At 65.9% G+C, this 14,010-nt stretch overlaps 1 protein-coding gene across 1 annotated transcript; it reads left to right on the top strand.

Annotated features, from left to right (window-relative positions):
- Nucleotides 1-1,257: 1,257 nt before the first annotated feature.
- PDCD1 (programmed cell death 1) lies at nucleotides 1,258-13,805 on the top strand. The gene is made up of 5 exons (XM_076005387.1): nucleotides 1,258-1,396; nucleotides 7,535-7,885; nucleotides 9,509-9,670; nucleotides 12,124-12,158; nucleotides 12,645-13,805. Exons 1-5 carry the CDS (start codon nucleotides 1,321-1,323, stop codon nucleotides 12,897-12,899), a joined length of 879 nt encoding a protein of 292 aa, XP_075861502.1. The 5' UTR covers nucleotides 1,258-1,320; the 3' UTR covers nucleotides 12,900-13,805.
- Nucleotides 13,806-14,010: the final 205 nt, after the last annotated feature.

Below are 14,010 nucleotides of genomic sequence, written 5' to 3'. Positions count from 1 at the left end.
CCCCAGCCCAGCCGGCCTGCGACCCGCCCCCACAGAGCCCAGCAAGGAGACACCTGCCTCGCTGCCTGACCCGTCTGGCCAGCACGGTGGTGCTGCCAGGGCCCCAGAGGCACCCACCAAGCCCACCTGGCCGGGGGACCCCTCCCGCCATCTGCTCCACCCACACAGCCGCCGTGGCTGCGACTCCCATGAGCCGAAGCGCCTCAGACATCACCTTTGATGCTCTTTTTCCACGTTTCGGTGTGCTTTAATGTTTTCCCTTGGCAGCGCTGCGGAGCGACTCGAGCTGGGGCTGCCGCGCCCGCTGCCGGCGGTTTCTGGTCTCATCTCGGCTATTTTAAGCTGATGAGACCCACGCACCTTGTCACTAATATCAGCAGTTTCATTTTTCCTGTTTCCATTCAGTTGATAAAACGCTCAGAGCAGAAGGTAGTGAAATAACCAAACCATTTCGCAAATGAGAGGGGCTGTTCAGCCATGCTGGCCCAGCCCCACACAACCCAGGACCACCCCGCCCTGTCCAGACTGCGCTGGGGGCCCCCGGCGAGAGAGGAAACCAGCCCCCCCAGTCAACCGTCAACCTCCCCCCTTGGGCCGTCAAGAGGCATCTGAGAGTGGAAAGGTCTGGAAAGGAGGCTGCCCAGAGCCTGGTGTGGGGGTGCTGGAGGGCAGTGGGGGAGGGGATTGGCCGGACAGCTGTCATTCGGCAGGGACACCTGCTCCCTAGCTGCCACCACTGACTGGTCACTTGCCCCCAGCAGAGGCTCCAGTGCTGAGGCCCAGAGAGCTCAGAGGGGCACAGAATGGAAGCCCACCCCTCACTGCAGCCCCAGGAAGGAGCCCAGCAGGGGAGACCTGGTCCCACTGCCCCGGGGTGGAATGGCAGGGGTGGGGGAAGGAAGAGCCTGTACGCCCTCCGGTCCCAGTCCCCTGCATTCAGGCGGGAAATGGAAGCGGCCACAGCAAATAAGCAGAGAGACAAAATCTGCCCAGGGAAGGGCCTGGGCAGGAGAGACCCCTATGTTGGGGCAAGGGCAGCTGGGCCCACCTGCTGCACCCTCCTGTCTCCCTCCCTGTCCCAGTCCCCCTCCCTCTCCGCTAGTCTGTCTCCCCTCCCCCAGCCAGCCCCATCCCTGTGCCCTCCCCCACCCCTCTGGCACTCCCCGCCCACAGGGAGCGGAGGAAGAGGGGGTGGGGCGAGGGGAGGGGTGCCCTCCCTCTAACATGACCTGGGACAGTTTCCTTTCCGCCACCACATCTGCCTGAGCAGCCTGGGAGGAGGAGGGGGCAGCGCAGGCTGGGCAGGCTGGCGCTCTGGGCATGCGGACCCCACAGGGCCCCTGGGCTGTCCTGTGGGCCGTGCTGCAGCTGGGCTGGCGACCAGGATGGCTCCTAGGTACGTGGGGTCGGGGGTTGGGGGTCGTGGGGGTTTGGAGCGGGGCTCTGGAGAGACCTCCAGCCCCTGTCCCTGACAGGTGAGGAGGGCTCTGTGGGGCCATGAACAGCCCAGCATAGCCACTTGCCCGGTGGCGCTGTGTGGCTTCCCAAAGGTGAAGTGCTCTCTCTGGGCTCTGAATCCTCACCTGGCAAGGGTCCTCTCTTTGCTCTGGGGCAGGCAGGACCTCTGTCCTGTTTCGGCTGGTCCTCAGCGTCCCAGGGAAGGGGGTGAGCCCGTGTTCTTCTCTGTGGGACAGTGGGCCGGGTGGCCAGAGCCCCACACCTCGGGCCCTGCGGCTGTGTGGCTCTGCCCACTGTCCTCACTTGTGTTTTCCTGCGCATGGGACCAGCCCCACATGCGGACTGAACTTGGCTTGGTGACACCAAAGGTTAGACGAGCTGGGGACATTTTCCTAATGTAGCAAAACTGTAACCGCGAGTGAAGACTGCTCCTCTGTCCCCAGCGTGCCCTCGTGGGCCGGGGATGTGCCTCTGGGGCTGCTGGCCAGGACGGCAGGGTGTCCGAGGGGCCTGAGCCCCGAACAGACGGCCTGCCGGGTGCCCTCTGTCAAACTCTCCACGGTCCAGGAGGGGCTCCCTGGGTTTGCGGGGCCCTGGGCCTGCGCCCTGCCGCTCACTCCTTGACCCCCACCCTGGCCCTCTGTGCCCAGCTGACCTGCAGGGGGACAGCTGGTCTGGGGAGTGTGGTTTCCCCGACTCCAGGCCTGGGGCGGTGGCCATGGAGGGCCAAGATGAGAAGCACCCTGGGGCAGTGCTGACTTCCTTCGGGGCTCCTGTCCTGGGGTCCCTGTGCCCAAAGGCCCCTCAGCCCCCTGTGGCCCCAGCCTTCACTGTCGCTGGCGGCTGGTTCCCCGCCTGGGAGCCCAGCTGCTTGTCCTCAGCTGCACCGGCCTCTCCGAGGCCCATGGTCGCTCTCGTGACTCAATGGGGAAACAGCTGGAGACGGTGGTGCAACAGCCTGTGGCCTTGTCGGGGAGACCAGGCCGGAGGAGGATGAGGACGGAAGGGGTGCAGCTGCCAGGGAGCAGGCGCCAAGGCACAGAGGGAGCGGTGGGAGTTGAGAGCGAGGTTTCTGCAGCCAGGCTCTCCCGCTGCCACTTGTCCCTGCGGGATTCTCAAACACAGCATGCCTCGGTTTCCCCACGCGCACCAGTTAGCACACAGCAGTTCTGCAGGTGCGGCGTGTGTTCCCAGGGCCCCGTCGGTCCTGTCCCAGCCTTGGCCAGCCCTGGCTGCAGGGATCTTTGTTCTGTGACACGGCCCTTTTCCTTCCGAATTTATTCACTGCATTTATTCCTTTGGTCCTTCCCACGGCAGTCGCCCCTGCAAGTGCGCTTTCACTTGTGTTTTAGGGGATGTCCCAAACCCCATAGTCTGCCGGCCCCTCCTCATGTGTGAGCGTGAGGGAGAGTGTGGACTGCCCTGAGTTCGGGCTGCGCTGCGTCCGTGAGCGTGGTAACCCGTGCCGCGCCACCTCTGCGCTGTCTGCGCGCTGGCTTTGGGGAGAGTAACGCCGCCCGGCAGGGCCTGCCGAGCCCAACCAGGCTGTCTGTGGACGCTGCCCAGCGAGGCTCAGGACACGGGTGTTAAAGTCAGCCTTTTTTATTGTTTTCAACCTACTGGTTTGAAAAATATTATAGGGAAAAGTTAGCTAACACACCAGTGAGCATCCTTCACCCAGAATCCCTACATGACAATATTGGCACGTTTACTTTCAGTATTAGTGGCAGGAGCTGCCATAACGAAGTGCCACGGAAACTCGTCCTACCCCAGTCTGGACCGGATGTCCGGGACCACGGTGTTGGCACGGTCTGTCCCTTCTCCACGTACGCAGCTTCCATTCTTTGACCCACTCGGGCATTAGCTGTAGACAGTAGAAGACACCTCGCTCCTCACCAGCTGGTCCTCTAGGGACAGGGGCCTGCTCACAGCACTCCTCCCTGCAGCAGCCCGTGAACCCGGCACTGTTGCCAGGCAGCCCCCCTGCACCCCCATCTAGCTGGCCAGGACCAGCCTGGCCCTCCGGCCCTGGACGGCCTGCTTCTGTCAGGGCCATGAGTCTGCAGGTTCTCCCCGTCTAGACCGGGCCCTGCCTTCTCTGTCGCAGCTGCTGCTGTGTTCCGGAACAGTCCAGGGATGTGTCTGGCTTTTGCCCGAGGAGGGTCAGGCTTGCATCTTGGCCAGGAACACCACAGATGGGGTGTCAGTCCTTTCTGGGGTGCCTGTTGGAGGACCCCATGATGGCACCCTTCCTTCTGTGGTAAGCAATGGCCCGACAGTCTGCGGGTGTGCTTTGGCACCCCAAGGTGGGCCTGGCCTAAATGAGGTGTTGGGAGGTGCTTGTGGAATGGGCTGTCTGTGAGGCAGCTTCTGAGCCAACGGCGGCTCCCACTTCTAAGCTCGCTTCAAAGGCCGGCCACGCTCACGCCCTCCCTCCTGGCCCTGTGCGGGGCATGGCCCTCTCTCACCCCTACACGGATCCCAGTGAGAAGCTTGAGGGAGACTGTGCAACCCCACAAAGCCCCATAAATATGACTTCACCCAGCATTAGCCAGCGGTCATTTCTAAACATTCACCTTCTTGGCGGGACTCTAATAGCTAAGGAGGCCAGGAAGGCTCCCTAGAGGAGGTGGGCCTTGGGTGGGAACTTCCGGATGGGCCGGGCAGGGGCCAGACAGTCCCCCTCAGCCTTCCCACACTAGGCCCCCAAGAGCAGGGGGTGCCGGGACAGGCTGGGGTGGGGAGGGGGCACGTGAGCTCCCAGAAAGTCCTGGCCCTCACCCCACCTGCCAGCCTGTGGGAGCCCAGCCAGACTCGCTGCCCTGAGTGGGCGGCCGGGGACCAGGGCCGGCCAGCAGGATCGCAGCAGAAAAGGCCTCCCTGGAGCTCACACAGCAAGGAAAAGGCGGTCCCCACACTCACTGCTCCAAGCAAATGACGTTTCCATTTCTAATTCCACAGACAAGCACTTCACGGTTGCCTAGATACTCGCAATGTGCAGTAGAGTGATAGCCCAGCCCGCTGCACCCAGAGTCACGCAGCGTCCGCGCCTCCCCGCCAAGCTGGGCTCCCAGCAGCACCGTGGCTGTGACCTGGCTTGGCCCTCTCTGAGCATGTGGGTGGTGCTCACCCCATCCCCGTCCCAGTGCACCGGTCCGGACACAAGTCGGGGGACGTGCTGGCTATGTCCATCCCTGCAGCCGTGCGGCCGCCCCAGTGTGAGCGATGGGGACCCACAAGTGCTGTCCCTTGTTCTGTGCTGAGGCCACCTGATCCCAAGCTCATCCCAACGAGGTCCCCAGCCCTGTGCTCTCTAGACCATTCCCAACGATTCCTTGGGACTCGGACCCTGGGAGCCTGTCCCGGGTCACTGAGTGCTGGCTGGGTGTCCCCTGGTGGTCCTGCCGCCCTGTGGCTCGGGAGGGGCCCTCCCTGGTCAAAGCCAGCTCTGGAGCAGCAAGAGGCCAGTGTCTGCCCCCACGCATCTGCCTGCCAAGGGTGGCCCCTGAGAGAGTCCCTGCCACTTCTGGGCACGCCAGGAAGACACTGGGGGACAGGTGGCGGCAGGAGAGTGCTTTGGAGGCGTCCAGGGAGCAGCCAGGAGGCCAAGGGGCACAGAGGGAGCGGGGACCACCCTGGGTGTGGCCTCAAGAGCCGCCGGAGGGACACAGGAGCCACAGGGGCTGGGACAGGACCAGGCAGGGCAGAGGGTCCCGCGCGCCAGCTCCGGTTTCGTGAGCAAGCAGGCGAGTGACTCCAGCTGTCACACGTCCAGGTGTGGCACGAATGAAGGCTGAGCCGAGGGATGGCAGGGAGGGGCCTGCCAGGGCAGCCCAGAGGCCAGGTCGTGTCGGCCCAGAGCAGGGCAGGGCCATGGCCGAGCTGGCAGCCATAGCGCCCTCAGGGCTAGTGCTCCAACACCACCGCACGGCTTTGCCAGATCTGAGCCCAACGGGTGCTGTTATTCACTGAATGCTTTTCTTGAAAGAGGTTCATGTTCCTTGAACAAATGTATGAAGAAATGCGTATTAGTGTGGCTGCAGGAGGTTCCCAGGGGCCGTGTAGCTGCGTGGGGTCTGGCCCCAGGGTGGTGGGCTGGGCAGTGGCGTACTGTGGCTCAGAGGTGCAAAGTCAGCATGAAGAAAGGGCTTACCGAGGCCGCCTCGTGTTCCTGTCGCTCTGAGCCGGGTCAGAGAGCAGCCCCGGGCTCCATGGGGCGGTGGGCCTCCTGACAGGGGAGGACCTCACCTGCACCGGCCACCCCCAGCCCAGGCTGGGCCCTCCCAGGCCACCTTGGCCTCCCCAGAACCCCTGTCCCTCCTGCCGGGTGCAGAGCCGTCTGCAGAGCCACACGCTAGAGCCACACGCTACGTGGCCCACGCCCTCTCCGCACAGCGCCCTCCACAGGGCTCTGGCTCAGGCCGCGCCCCTCAGGTTCAGCAGGCAGGCTACGCAGGAAGCCTGTGCCGGCCCTGTCTGCCACCACGACTGGGGTGTTGGGGAGCTCAGGGTCCTGGCCCAGAACTGCTGTCGCGGCCAGGGCTGTGGCGGGGCCGCCCAGGATCCTCCCTGGTCTCACCTCTCACAGTCATCCGGCACTTTCCAAACATCTCCAATTTCTTTCCTAAGCAAGGGGGGTCGCTTCAGACACCTCAATTGCCCATGTGAGCTTCCCGGTGGGGACGGGCATGAGTCGGTCCTGGCCACAGGCCCCGGGCGTGGCTCACTCGCCTCTCATGCCTGGCCCCACACAGCAGGACCCGGGCCGGCCCGACCACAGGGCCGCCGGGGCTGGCTGCCCCCTTCCTCCTCGGAGCCCTGACTACTCCATGAGGTCCCCACACTGCCCAGAGGCCTCTGCCCCAGAAGCAGTAGAGGGACCCGTAGCCGTGGCGGCTGCTTCTTCGTCACCGGGTGCTGGGGCCAAGCCCGGCCAGCGTCGCGGTGATGGAGCTGAGAGAGCACACCCGGACTGACGTCGCAGGGCTGGGCCAGCGCCTGGGAACCAGCGGGGTCAGGAGGCTGGGTGGGCAGGAAGGTCACCTCTCTGTGCTGCGGGGAGATGTCTCAGGTCTTGGTCGGTGCCTCCCCCGGGAGGAAGCCACTTTCCCACGAGGCTGGAGGTGCAGGCAGGGGTCACAGGGGCAGAGGGGGTTCTGCTCTGCTCTGCCCCTCGCTCCGGCACCAGCACACACCCGGGGTTGGGTCTGCAGCAGCTTCAGCCTGCACTTCCTCTCTGCACCTCGGTTTCCCTATGTGTAAATCAGGGACCACGGTAGAGCCAAGCGCAGTCTCCCAGGGGGTGAAGCCTGGCATGTGTGGGCTCTTTGTCCCTCCCGGGACCCCCGACTGTGGGTGGGAAACACCACTGCTGGTCACATGGGGCAAGATGGGAGCTCCTCTTCCCGTGTGCCAGCCAGCACATGTATGTGAGGGTGGGCGTGAAAGGGCATGAGTACGTGTGGGTAGTGTGCATGTGTGTGAGTACGTGTGAGGGTGTCCATGAGGCAGCGTCTTTGGCAGGAGAGCGGCCACCACCACCACACCCTTACGCAAGGTGTCCGGGGACCGGGAGGCCCGTTGCTGTCACGGGAGTGCCGATGGCCCTGCTGAGGACTCGGTCCCAGGGTCCCAGCTCTGAGCTTGTTCTGAAAGCGGGGCAGAGGCTGGACCCTGAGCCTGCCAAGAGGACCCACTGCCTCCAGGGCTGGGGTCTCCATCCAGTCCCCCGTGCGCCCGACCCAGCATCCCTCTGCCGGAGCAGTGCAGGTGGGCCCAGGGCAGGGCCCTTGAGGGGCAGGGCCCAGGTGGGCAGAGCTGGAGCATACCTGCAGGTTGGCCTAGGCGGCAGCCGTGCACAGCCCTCTCTGGGGGCTCAGAGCCTGGAGGGGAGGGGGAAGGCTTCTGGGGGAAACAGGGTTTGGGGAGGAGCCCCAGCTGCAGGTCTCGAAGTCGAAGGTGACCTGGGGACCTGGTGGAGGGTCTGCCCAGGATGCTGCCAGGCTGGGGAAGGGGGTCTCACCGGCTGCCGCCCAGCCCCTCCCTCATGCTGGTCCCTCTCCCTCTCCACCCGCAGATGCCCCCGACAGGCCCCTCAGCTTCTCCCCCGCCCGGCTCACGGTGCCCGAGGGGGCCAATGCCACCTTCACCTGCAGCTTCTCCAACACGTCGGAGATCTTCGTGCTGAACTGGTACCGCATGAGCCCCAGCAACCAGACCGACAAGCTGGCCGCCTTCCCCAGGGACCGCAGTCAGCCCGGCCAGGACCCCCGCTTCCACGTCACGCAGCTGCCGGACGGGCGCGGCTTCCACATGAGCGTTGTGGCCGCCCGGCGCAATGACAGCGGCACCTACCTCTGTGGCGCCATCTTCCTGAAGCCCAAGACGCAGATCAAAGAGAGCCCCCGCGCAGAGCTCACAGTGACAGGTGCGGCCTGAGACAGGGCAGGGGTAGGGCGAGCAGGGGAAGGAGCGGGCAGCCCCGCCTGCGCAGAAACAGGAGCCCGCAGGGGTGTGGGGGCAGGGCCTCTGTCGGTCTCACAGGGCCGTAGTGACTGACCCCTGATGGGGAGGTATGCCAGGTAGGAGCGTCCTGGGTGGACGCTCGTCTGAGGAGCAACCAAGTAGCAGCTGGGCACTGCGAGGCTGGGGTCCTGCAAGGCCCCTCAGGTCATGGAGAGGGCAGGGCAGGTAACTCTCGGGGGAGGGGAGCACATGGAGGGTGCCCTGAGGACCCAGCCCCTGAGGACCTAGTCCCCCAGGACCCAGCCCCCAGGACCCAGCCCCCAGGACCCAGCCCCGAGGACCCAGCCCCGAGGACCCAGTCCCCCAGGACCCAGTCCCCCAGGACCCAGTCCCCCAGGACCCAGTCCCCAGGACCCAGCCCCCCAGGACCCAGCCCCGAGGACCCAGTCCCCAGGACCCAGCCCCCAGGACCCAGTCCCCCAGGACCCAGCCCCTGAGGACCCAGTCCCCCAGGACCCAGTCCCCCAGGACCCAGTCCCCAGGACCCAGCCCCCCAGGACCCAGCCCCGAGGACCCAGTCCCCAGGACCCAGCCCCCAGGACCCAGCCCCCCAGGACCCAGCCCCGAGGACCCAGTCCCCAGGACCCAGTCCCCCAGGACCCAGCCCCCAGGACCCAGCCCCGAGGACCCAGCCCCGAGGACCCAGTCCCCCAGGACCCAGTCCCCCAGGACCCAGTCCCCCAGGACCCAGTCCCCAGGACCCAGCCCCCCAGGACCCAGCCCCGAGGACCCAGCCCCCAGGACCCAGCCCCGAGGACCCAGCCCCCCAGGACCCAGCCCCCAGGACCCAGTCCCCCAGGACCCAGCCCCGAGGACCCAGCCCCCCAGGACCCAGCCCCGAGGACCCAGCCCCGAGGACCCAGTCCCCCAGGACCCAGTCCCCCAGGACCCAGTCCCCGAGGACCCAGCCCCCAGGACCCAGCCCCCCAGGACCCAGTCCCCAGCCCCCAGGACCCAGTCCCCGAGGACCCAGTCCCCCAGGACCCAGCCCCCAGGACCCAGTCCCCCAGGACCCAGTCCCCCAGGACCCAGTCCCCGAGGACCCAGTCCCCCAGGACCCAGCCCCCAGGACCCAGTTCCCCAGGACCCAGCCCCCCAGGACCCAGCCCCCCAGGACCCAGCCCCGAGGACCCAGTCCCTGAGGACCCAGTCCCCGAGGACCCAGTCCCCCAGGACCCAGCCCCCAGGACCCAGTCCCCAGCCCCCAGGACCCAGTCCCCGAGGACCCAGTCCCCCAGGACCCAGCCCCCAGGACCCAGTCCCCCAGGACCCAGCCCCCAGGACCCAGTCCCCCAGGACCCAGCCCCCAGGACCCAGCCCCCAGGACCCAGTCCCCCAGGACCCAGCCCCCCAGGACCCAGCCCCCCAGGACCCAGCCCCTGAGGACCCAGCCCCCAGGACCCAGCCCCCCAGGACCCAGCCCCCCAGGACCCAGTCCCCCAGGACCCAGCCCCCCAGGACCCAGCCCCCCAGGACCCAGCCCCCAGGACCGTGCCCCTAACCTGTGTCCTTTGTGCCCTTGCAGAGAGAGTGGAGGAATCTTCCACACCGCACCCCAGCCCCCTGCCCACGCCAGGGGGCCAGTTCCAAAGCTTGGTGGTCAGCATCACCAGCGTCCTGGTGTGTGTCCTGGTGCTGCTGCTACTGGCCTGGGTCCTGACTGCCGTCTGCCCCAGGGCCACTCGAGGTGAGGTCTGCCGCAGCCCTGCCGGCACCCCGCTGTCCTCCCTGGGCCCCTCCCCACAGTGAGGACCCTGCCCGGGGAGGAGCTGGGCTGGGGTGTCCCAGCGTCTCTGGGGTCATGCAAGCCCCAGCCTTGTCCCCTCCCCACCTGCTCTCGGGAGGCTCTGATGCCTGGAGGAGGCAAGAGCCTCAGCACCCCTGGGGAGAGGCAAACCTCAGGACCCCGACCTTAGAGGTGTGAGGTAAACAGGACGCATGGGGCTGAGCCCAGGCGAGAGGGGTGGTGAGAGACACCCTGACCATGTGACCCCCATGAAGGCTGAAGACACCCCACATCCTGACCCTGTGATGGCTGAGGACATCCCACACCCTGACCCCCATGAGGGCTGAGGACACCCACACTCTGAACCCCATGTAGGCTGAGGACACCCCACACCCTGACCCCCATGAGGGCTGAGGACACCCCACACCCTGACCCCCATGAGGGCTGAGGACACCCACACTCTGAACCCCATGAGGGCTGAGGACACCCCACACCCTGACCCCCATGAGGGCTGAGGACACCCACACTCTGAACCACATGTAGGCTGAGGACACCCCACACCCTGACCCCCATGAGGGCTGAGGACACCCCACACCCTGACCCCCATGAGGGCTGAGGACACCCCACACCCTGACCCCCATGAGGGCTGAGGACACCCACACTCTGAACCACATGTAGGCTGAGGACACCCCACACCCTGACCCCCATGAGGGCTGAGGACACCCACACTCTGAACCCCATGTAGGCTGAGGACTCCCCATACCCTGACCCCCACGAGGGCTGAGGACACCCCACACCCTGACCCCCACGAGGGCTGAGGACATCCCACACCCTGACCCCCATGAGGGCTGAGGACATCCCACACCCTGACCCCCATGAGGGCTGAGGACACCCCACACCCTGACCCCCATGAGGGCTGAGGACATCCCACACCCTGACCCCCATGAGGGCTGAGGACACCCCACACCCTGACCCCCATGAGGGCTGAGGACACCCACACTCTGAACCACATGTAGGCTGAGGACACCCCACACCCTGACCCCCATGAGGGCTGAGGACACCCCACACCCTGACCCCCATGAGGGCTGAGGACACCCCACACCCTGACCCCCATGAGGGCTGAGGACACCCACACTCTGAACCACATGTAGGCTGAGGACACCCCACACCCTGACCCCCATGAGGGCTGAGGACACCCCACACCCTGACCCCCATGAGGGCTGAGGACACCCACACTCTGAACCCCATGTAGGCTGAGGACTCCCCATACCCTGACCCCCACGAGGGCTGAGGACACCCCACACCCTGACCCCCACGAGGGCTGAGGACATCCCACACCCTGACCCCCATGAGGGCTGAGGACATCCCACACCCTGACCCCCATGAGGGCTGAGGACACCCCACACCCTGACCCCCATGAGGGCTGAGGACACCCACACTCTGAACCCCATGTAGGCTGAGGACTCCCCATACCCTGACCCCCACGAGGGTTGAGGACACCACACACCCTGACCCCCACGAGGGCTGAGGACATCCCACACCCTGACCCCCATGAGGGCTGAGGACATCCCACACCCTGACCCCCATGAGGGCTGAGGACATCCCACACCCTGACCCCCATGAGGGCTGAGGACATCCCACACCCTGACCCCAATGAGGGCTGAGGACACCGCACACCCTGACCCCCATGAGGGCTGAGGACACTGCACACCCTGACCCCCATGAGGGCTGAGGACACCCACACTCTGAACCCCATGTAGGCTGAGGACTCCCCACACCCTGACCCCCATGAGGGCTGAGGACACCCCATACCCTGACCCCCACGAGGGCTGAGGACACCCCACACCCTGACCCCCATGAGGGATGAGGACACCCCAAATTCTGACCCCCATGAGGGCTGAGGGCACCCCACATTCTGACTCCCATGAGGGATGAAGACACCCCACACCCTGACAGCATGAGATCAGTGGAGCTGACCTCTACCTGCTCTGCGGCCCACCTGGAGCCTGGGCGCCCCCCCCCCCCGTCTTGCAGCAGTGGGGTGTGCAGCTGGGCCCCAGAGCCCAAGTCCTTACCCATCTCCATTCCCTCCCCCACATGTCTGGAAGGCCTGTGCCCTGCTGCGCTGTGCGGATGGAGCCGTGCAGCGTTTACATGCGGCCTCGCCTGGGGGGTCAGTCCCCTGCAGTGGGCGCTGGCTCAGCAGTTCGCAGACCAAACGGGGGCCCCTCGTTGTTAGCGGGGTGAGCTGGCTCAGAGGTGCGGTGCCCTCTTGGGCCCAGACAGCCTCCAGTCAGGGCCTGGAACCCCCTGGACAGGTTGACGAAGCCCCTTGGGGCCAGGGCCCCGCCAAGACCACTGCCCCAGGGAGGCCGGCTCAGTGCTTGCTCCTCACTCCATGTGTCTCTCTGCAGGGGCCGGAGGAGCCAGAAACACCGACCAACTTCCGGTGAGCCTCGGGCCCTGTCCTGTGAGACCCATCCCCCTCCACCTTCCTGGGGGCTCCTAGGGGCCTGGGAACCCTTAAACTTGAACTTCCAGTGGGGATCTCGCCTCCCGGGTTCCCCAGGCAGTGTGATCCAAATCCCAAAGGAAGTCCTGGTACCTTAGCGTGTGGCCAATGGCAGGGGCACAGCTGCAGGGCCGTGTGTGGCTGGAGAGAGGGGAGCCAGAAAAGGCACATTTTGCCATCTAAATCTGCAAGAATGCCAGGCACATTTCAGAGGGGAAACTGAGGCAGAGAGGAGATGCAGCTTCCCCCGGTCACAGAGTGGGAGTGGGGGGACAACCCTGGAGCAGCGTCTGGGCACAGCTACTCTAAGTGAGAGGTCCAGGCTCGGGGGTGGGCGTCCAGGGAGGTGGCTCAGCCCGAACTGTGCCCCAGGCCCCTTCCCGGGGGGGGCATGGGGACTGACTTCTCCCTTCCTCTCTGAAGGAAGGAGCCCTGAAAAAGGAGGACCCCTCAGCCATGCCTGCGTTCACCGTGGACTATGGCGTGCTGGACTTCCAGTGTCGAGAGAAGACCCCGGAGCCCCCTGCCCCCTGCGTGCCTGAGCAGACGGAATACGCCACCATCGTCTTCCCCAACGGGCTAGGTGTCTCGTCCCCAGGCCGCAGGGTCTCAGCCGACAGCCCCCAGGGTCCCCGGCCTCTGAGGCCTGAGGACGGACACTGCTCTTGGCCCCTCTGACTGGGGTCCTTGGCCACCAGCGTCCTGCGGACCTCCCACTGTGAGCCCAGGGTGGGCTTGTCCCTCAAGAGGGCTGTGCAGGGCACACAGCGCCCAGCACCTGTGCCAGCCCCTCTGCAGGACTCCGACTTAAAGCCACCAAGAGCCTGGGCAGTGGGGTCGCTGTCCCTTACAGTGAACCCTGAGGCGGACACCACTTGAGGCTCTGCTGGGACAGGCTGGCCCGAGCCTGGCTCTCCTAAACCGCTGCTGCAGTGCAGGGCCGGGCTGGAGTCGCCAGGAGCCTGGAGGTGGGGCCTGTTCGCAAGTGCCCCAGAGTGGCCCTGGGAGGCACCCCATAGACAGGAGGTCCAGGGACACGTTGGACACAGGGCCGAAGCCATCCCTCAAGGGGTGCAGGGCGGGAAGTGCACGGGGCGGGAGGTTCTCCAGGGGCCACGCTCCCTGGCCTGCAGGAGTTTCCAGGAAGGCGGGAGAGTCCTGGCTGCGTGGCAAGCTCCTCGTGGCAAGCTCCTCGGCAGCCCACTCGGAACCCACTCCGGCCTCCCCCTCGCCCCGGCCGCTCAGGAGGGTTCTATGGGTGGGGGAGGGGCGAGGCTGGCTCTGGCCCCTCCAGGAGGGGTGAGGGGAGGAGGTGCAGTCACCCAGGGGTTCCCCCCTGTGTCCAAACCGGGGAGCCAGGTTCTCTTTGCTGCCTACTCAGTGCTATTTGGAGGGGCCTTGGCTGGGTTCTTGCAGGGCGTGGTAAGGTGGTGCAGGCGTCCTGTGTCCAGCTGGGCACCCCACAGCGAGGCCACCCCTTGCTATGTGGCAGGACAGCCAGGGTCCAGGTTGGCAGTGGGCACCTGGGTGGTGGACCCTCTTCCTTTGTTTCTATTACATTTTCATTAAACGTGAGGAAAGCTCTGAGTTCTGTCCTGCCTGAGTAGTTCTATTGTGGGTGGGGGCAGAGGCCTCTGCTAGGCTGGCTCAGCCAGGCTGGGGCTGAGGATGAGGATGGTGGTCGGCATCTGGAGCCTGGCCCAAGCCAGGGCCCCACTTACTACCCCAGAAGCACCAGGCCCTCCCGGCCCTGCTCACCTGGTCCACACTCAGGCACACGGCCCCCCAC

This window comes from Microcebus murinus, chromosome 8 (assembly GCF_040939455.1).
Source record: "Microcebus murinus isolate Inina chromosome 8, M.murinus_Inina_mat1.0, whole genome shotgun sequence".
In the NCBI taxonomy this organism is placed as follows: Eukaryota; Metazoa; Chordata; class Mammalia; order Primates; family Cheirogaleidae; genus Microcebus; species Microcebus murinus.
Note: the sequence above shows the minus strand (reverse complement) of the source record. Positions and strands in the feature narration are given on the sequence as shown.

What these genes read in the sequence shown, in the direction of transcription:
- PDCD1 (XM_076005387.1), top strand. Translation starts at nt 1,321, where the DNA reads ATGCGGACCCCACAGGGCCCCTGGGCTGTCCTGTGGGCCGTGCTGCAG. An exon ending in GCGACCAGGATGGCTCCTAG is followed by an intron (nt 1,397 to 7,534) that starts GTACGTGGGGTC and finishes CTCCACCCGCAG; the next exon opens with ATGCCCCCGACAGGCCCCTC. An exon ending in CTGCCCCAGGGCCACTCGAG is followed by an intron (nt 9,671 to 12,123) that starts GTGAGGTCTGCC and finishes GTCTCTCTGCAG; the next exon opens with GGGCCGGAGGAGCCAGAAAC.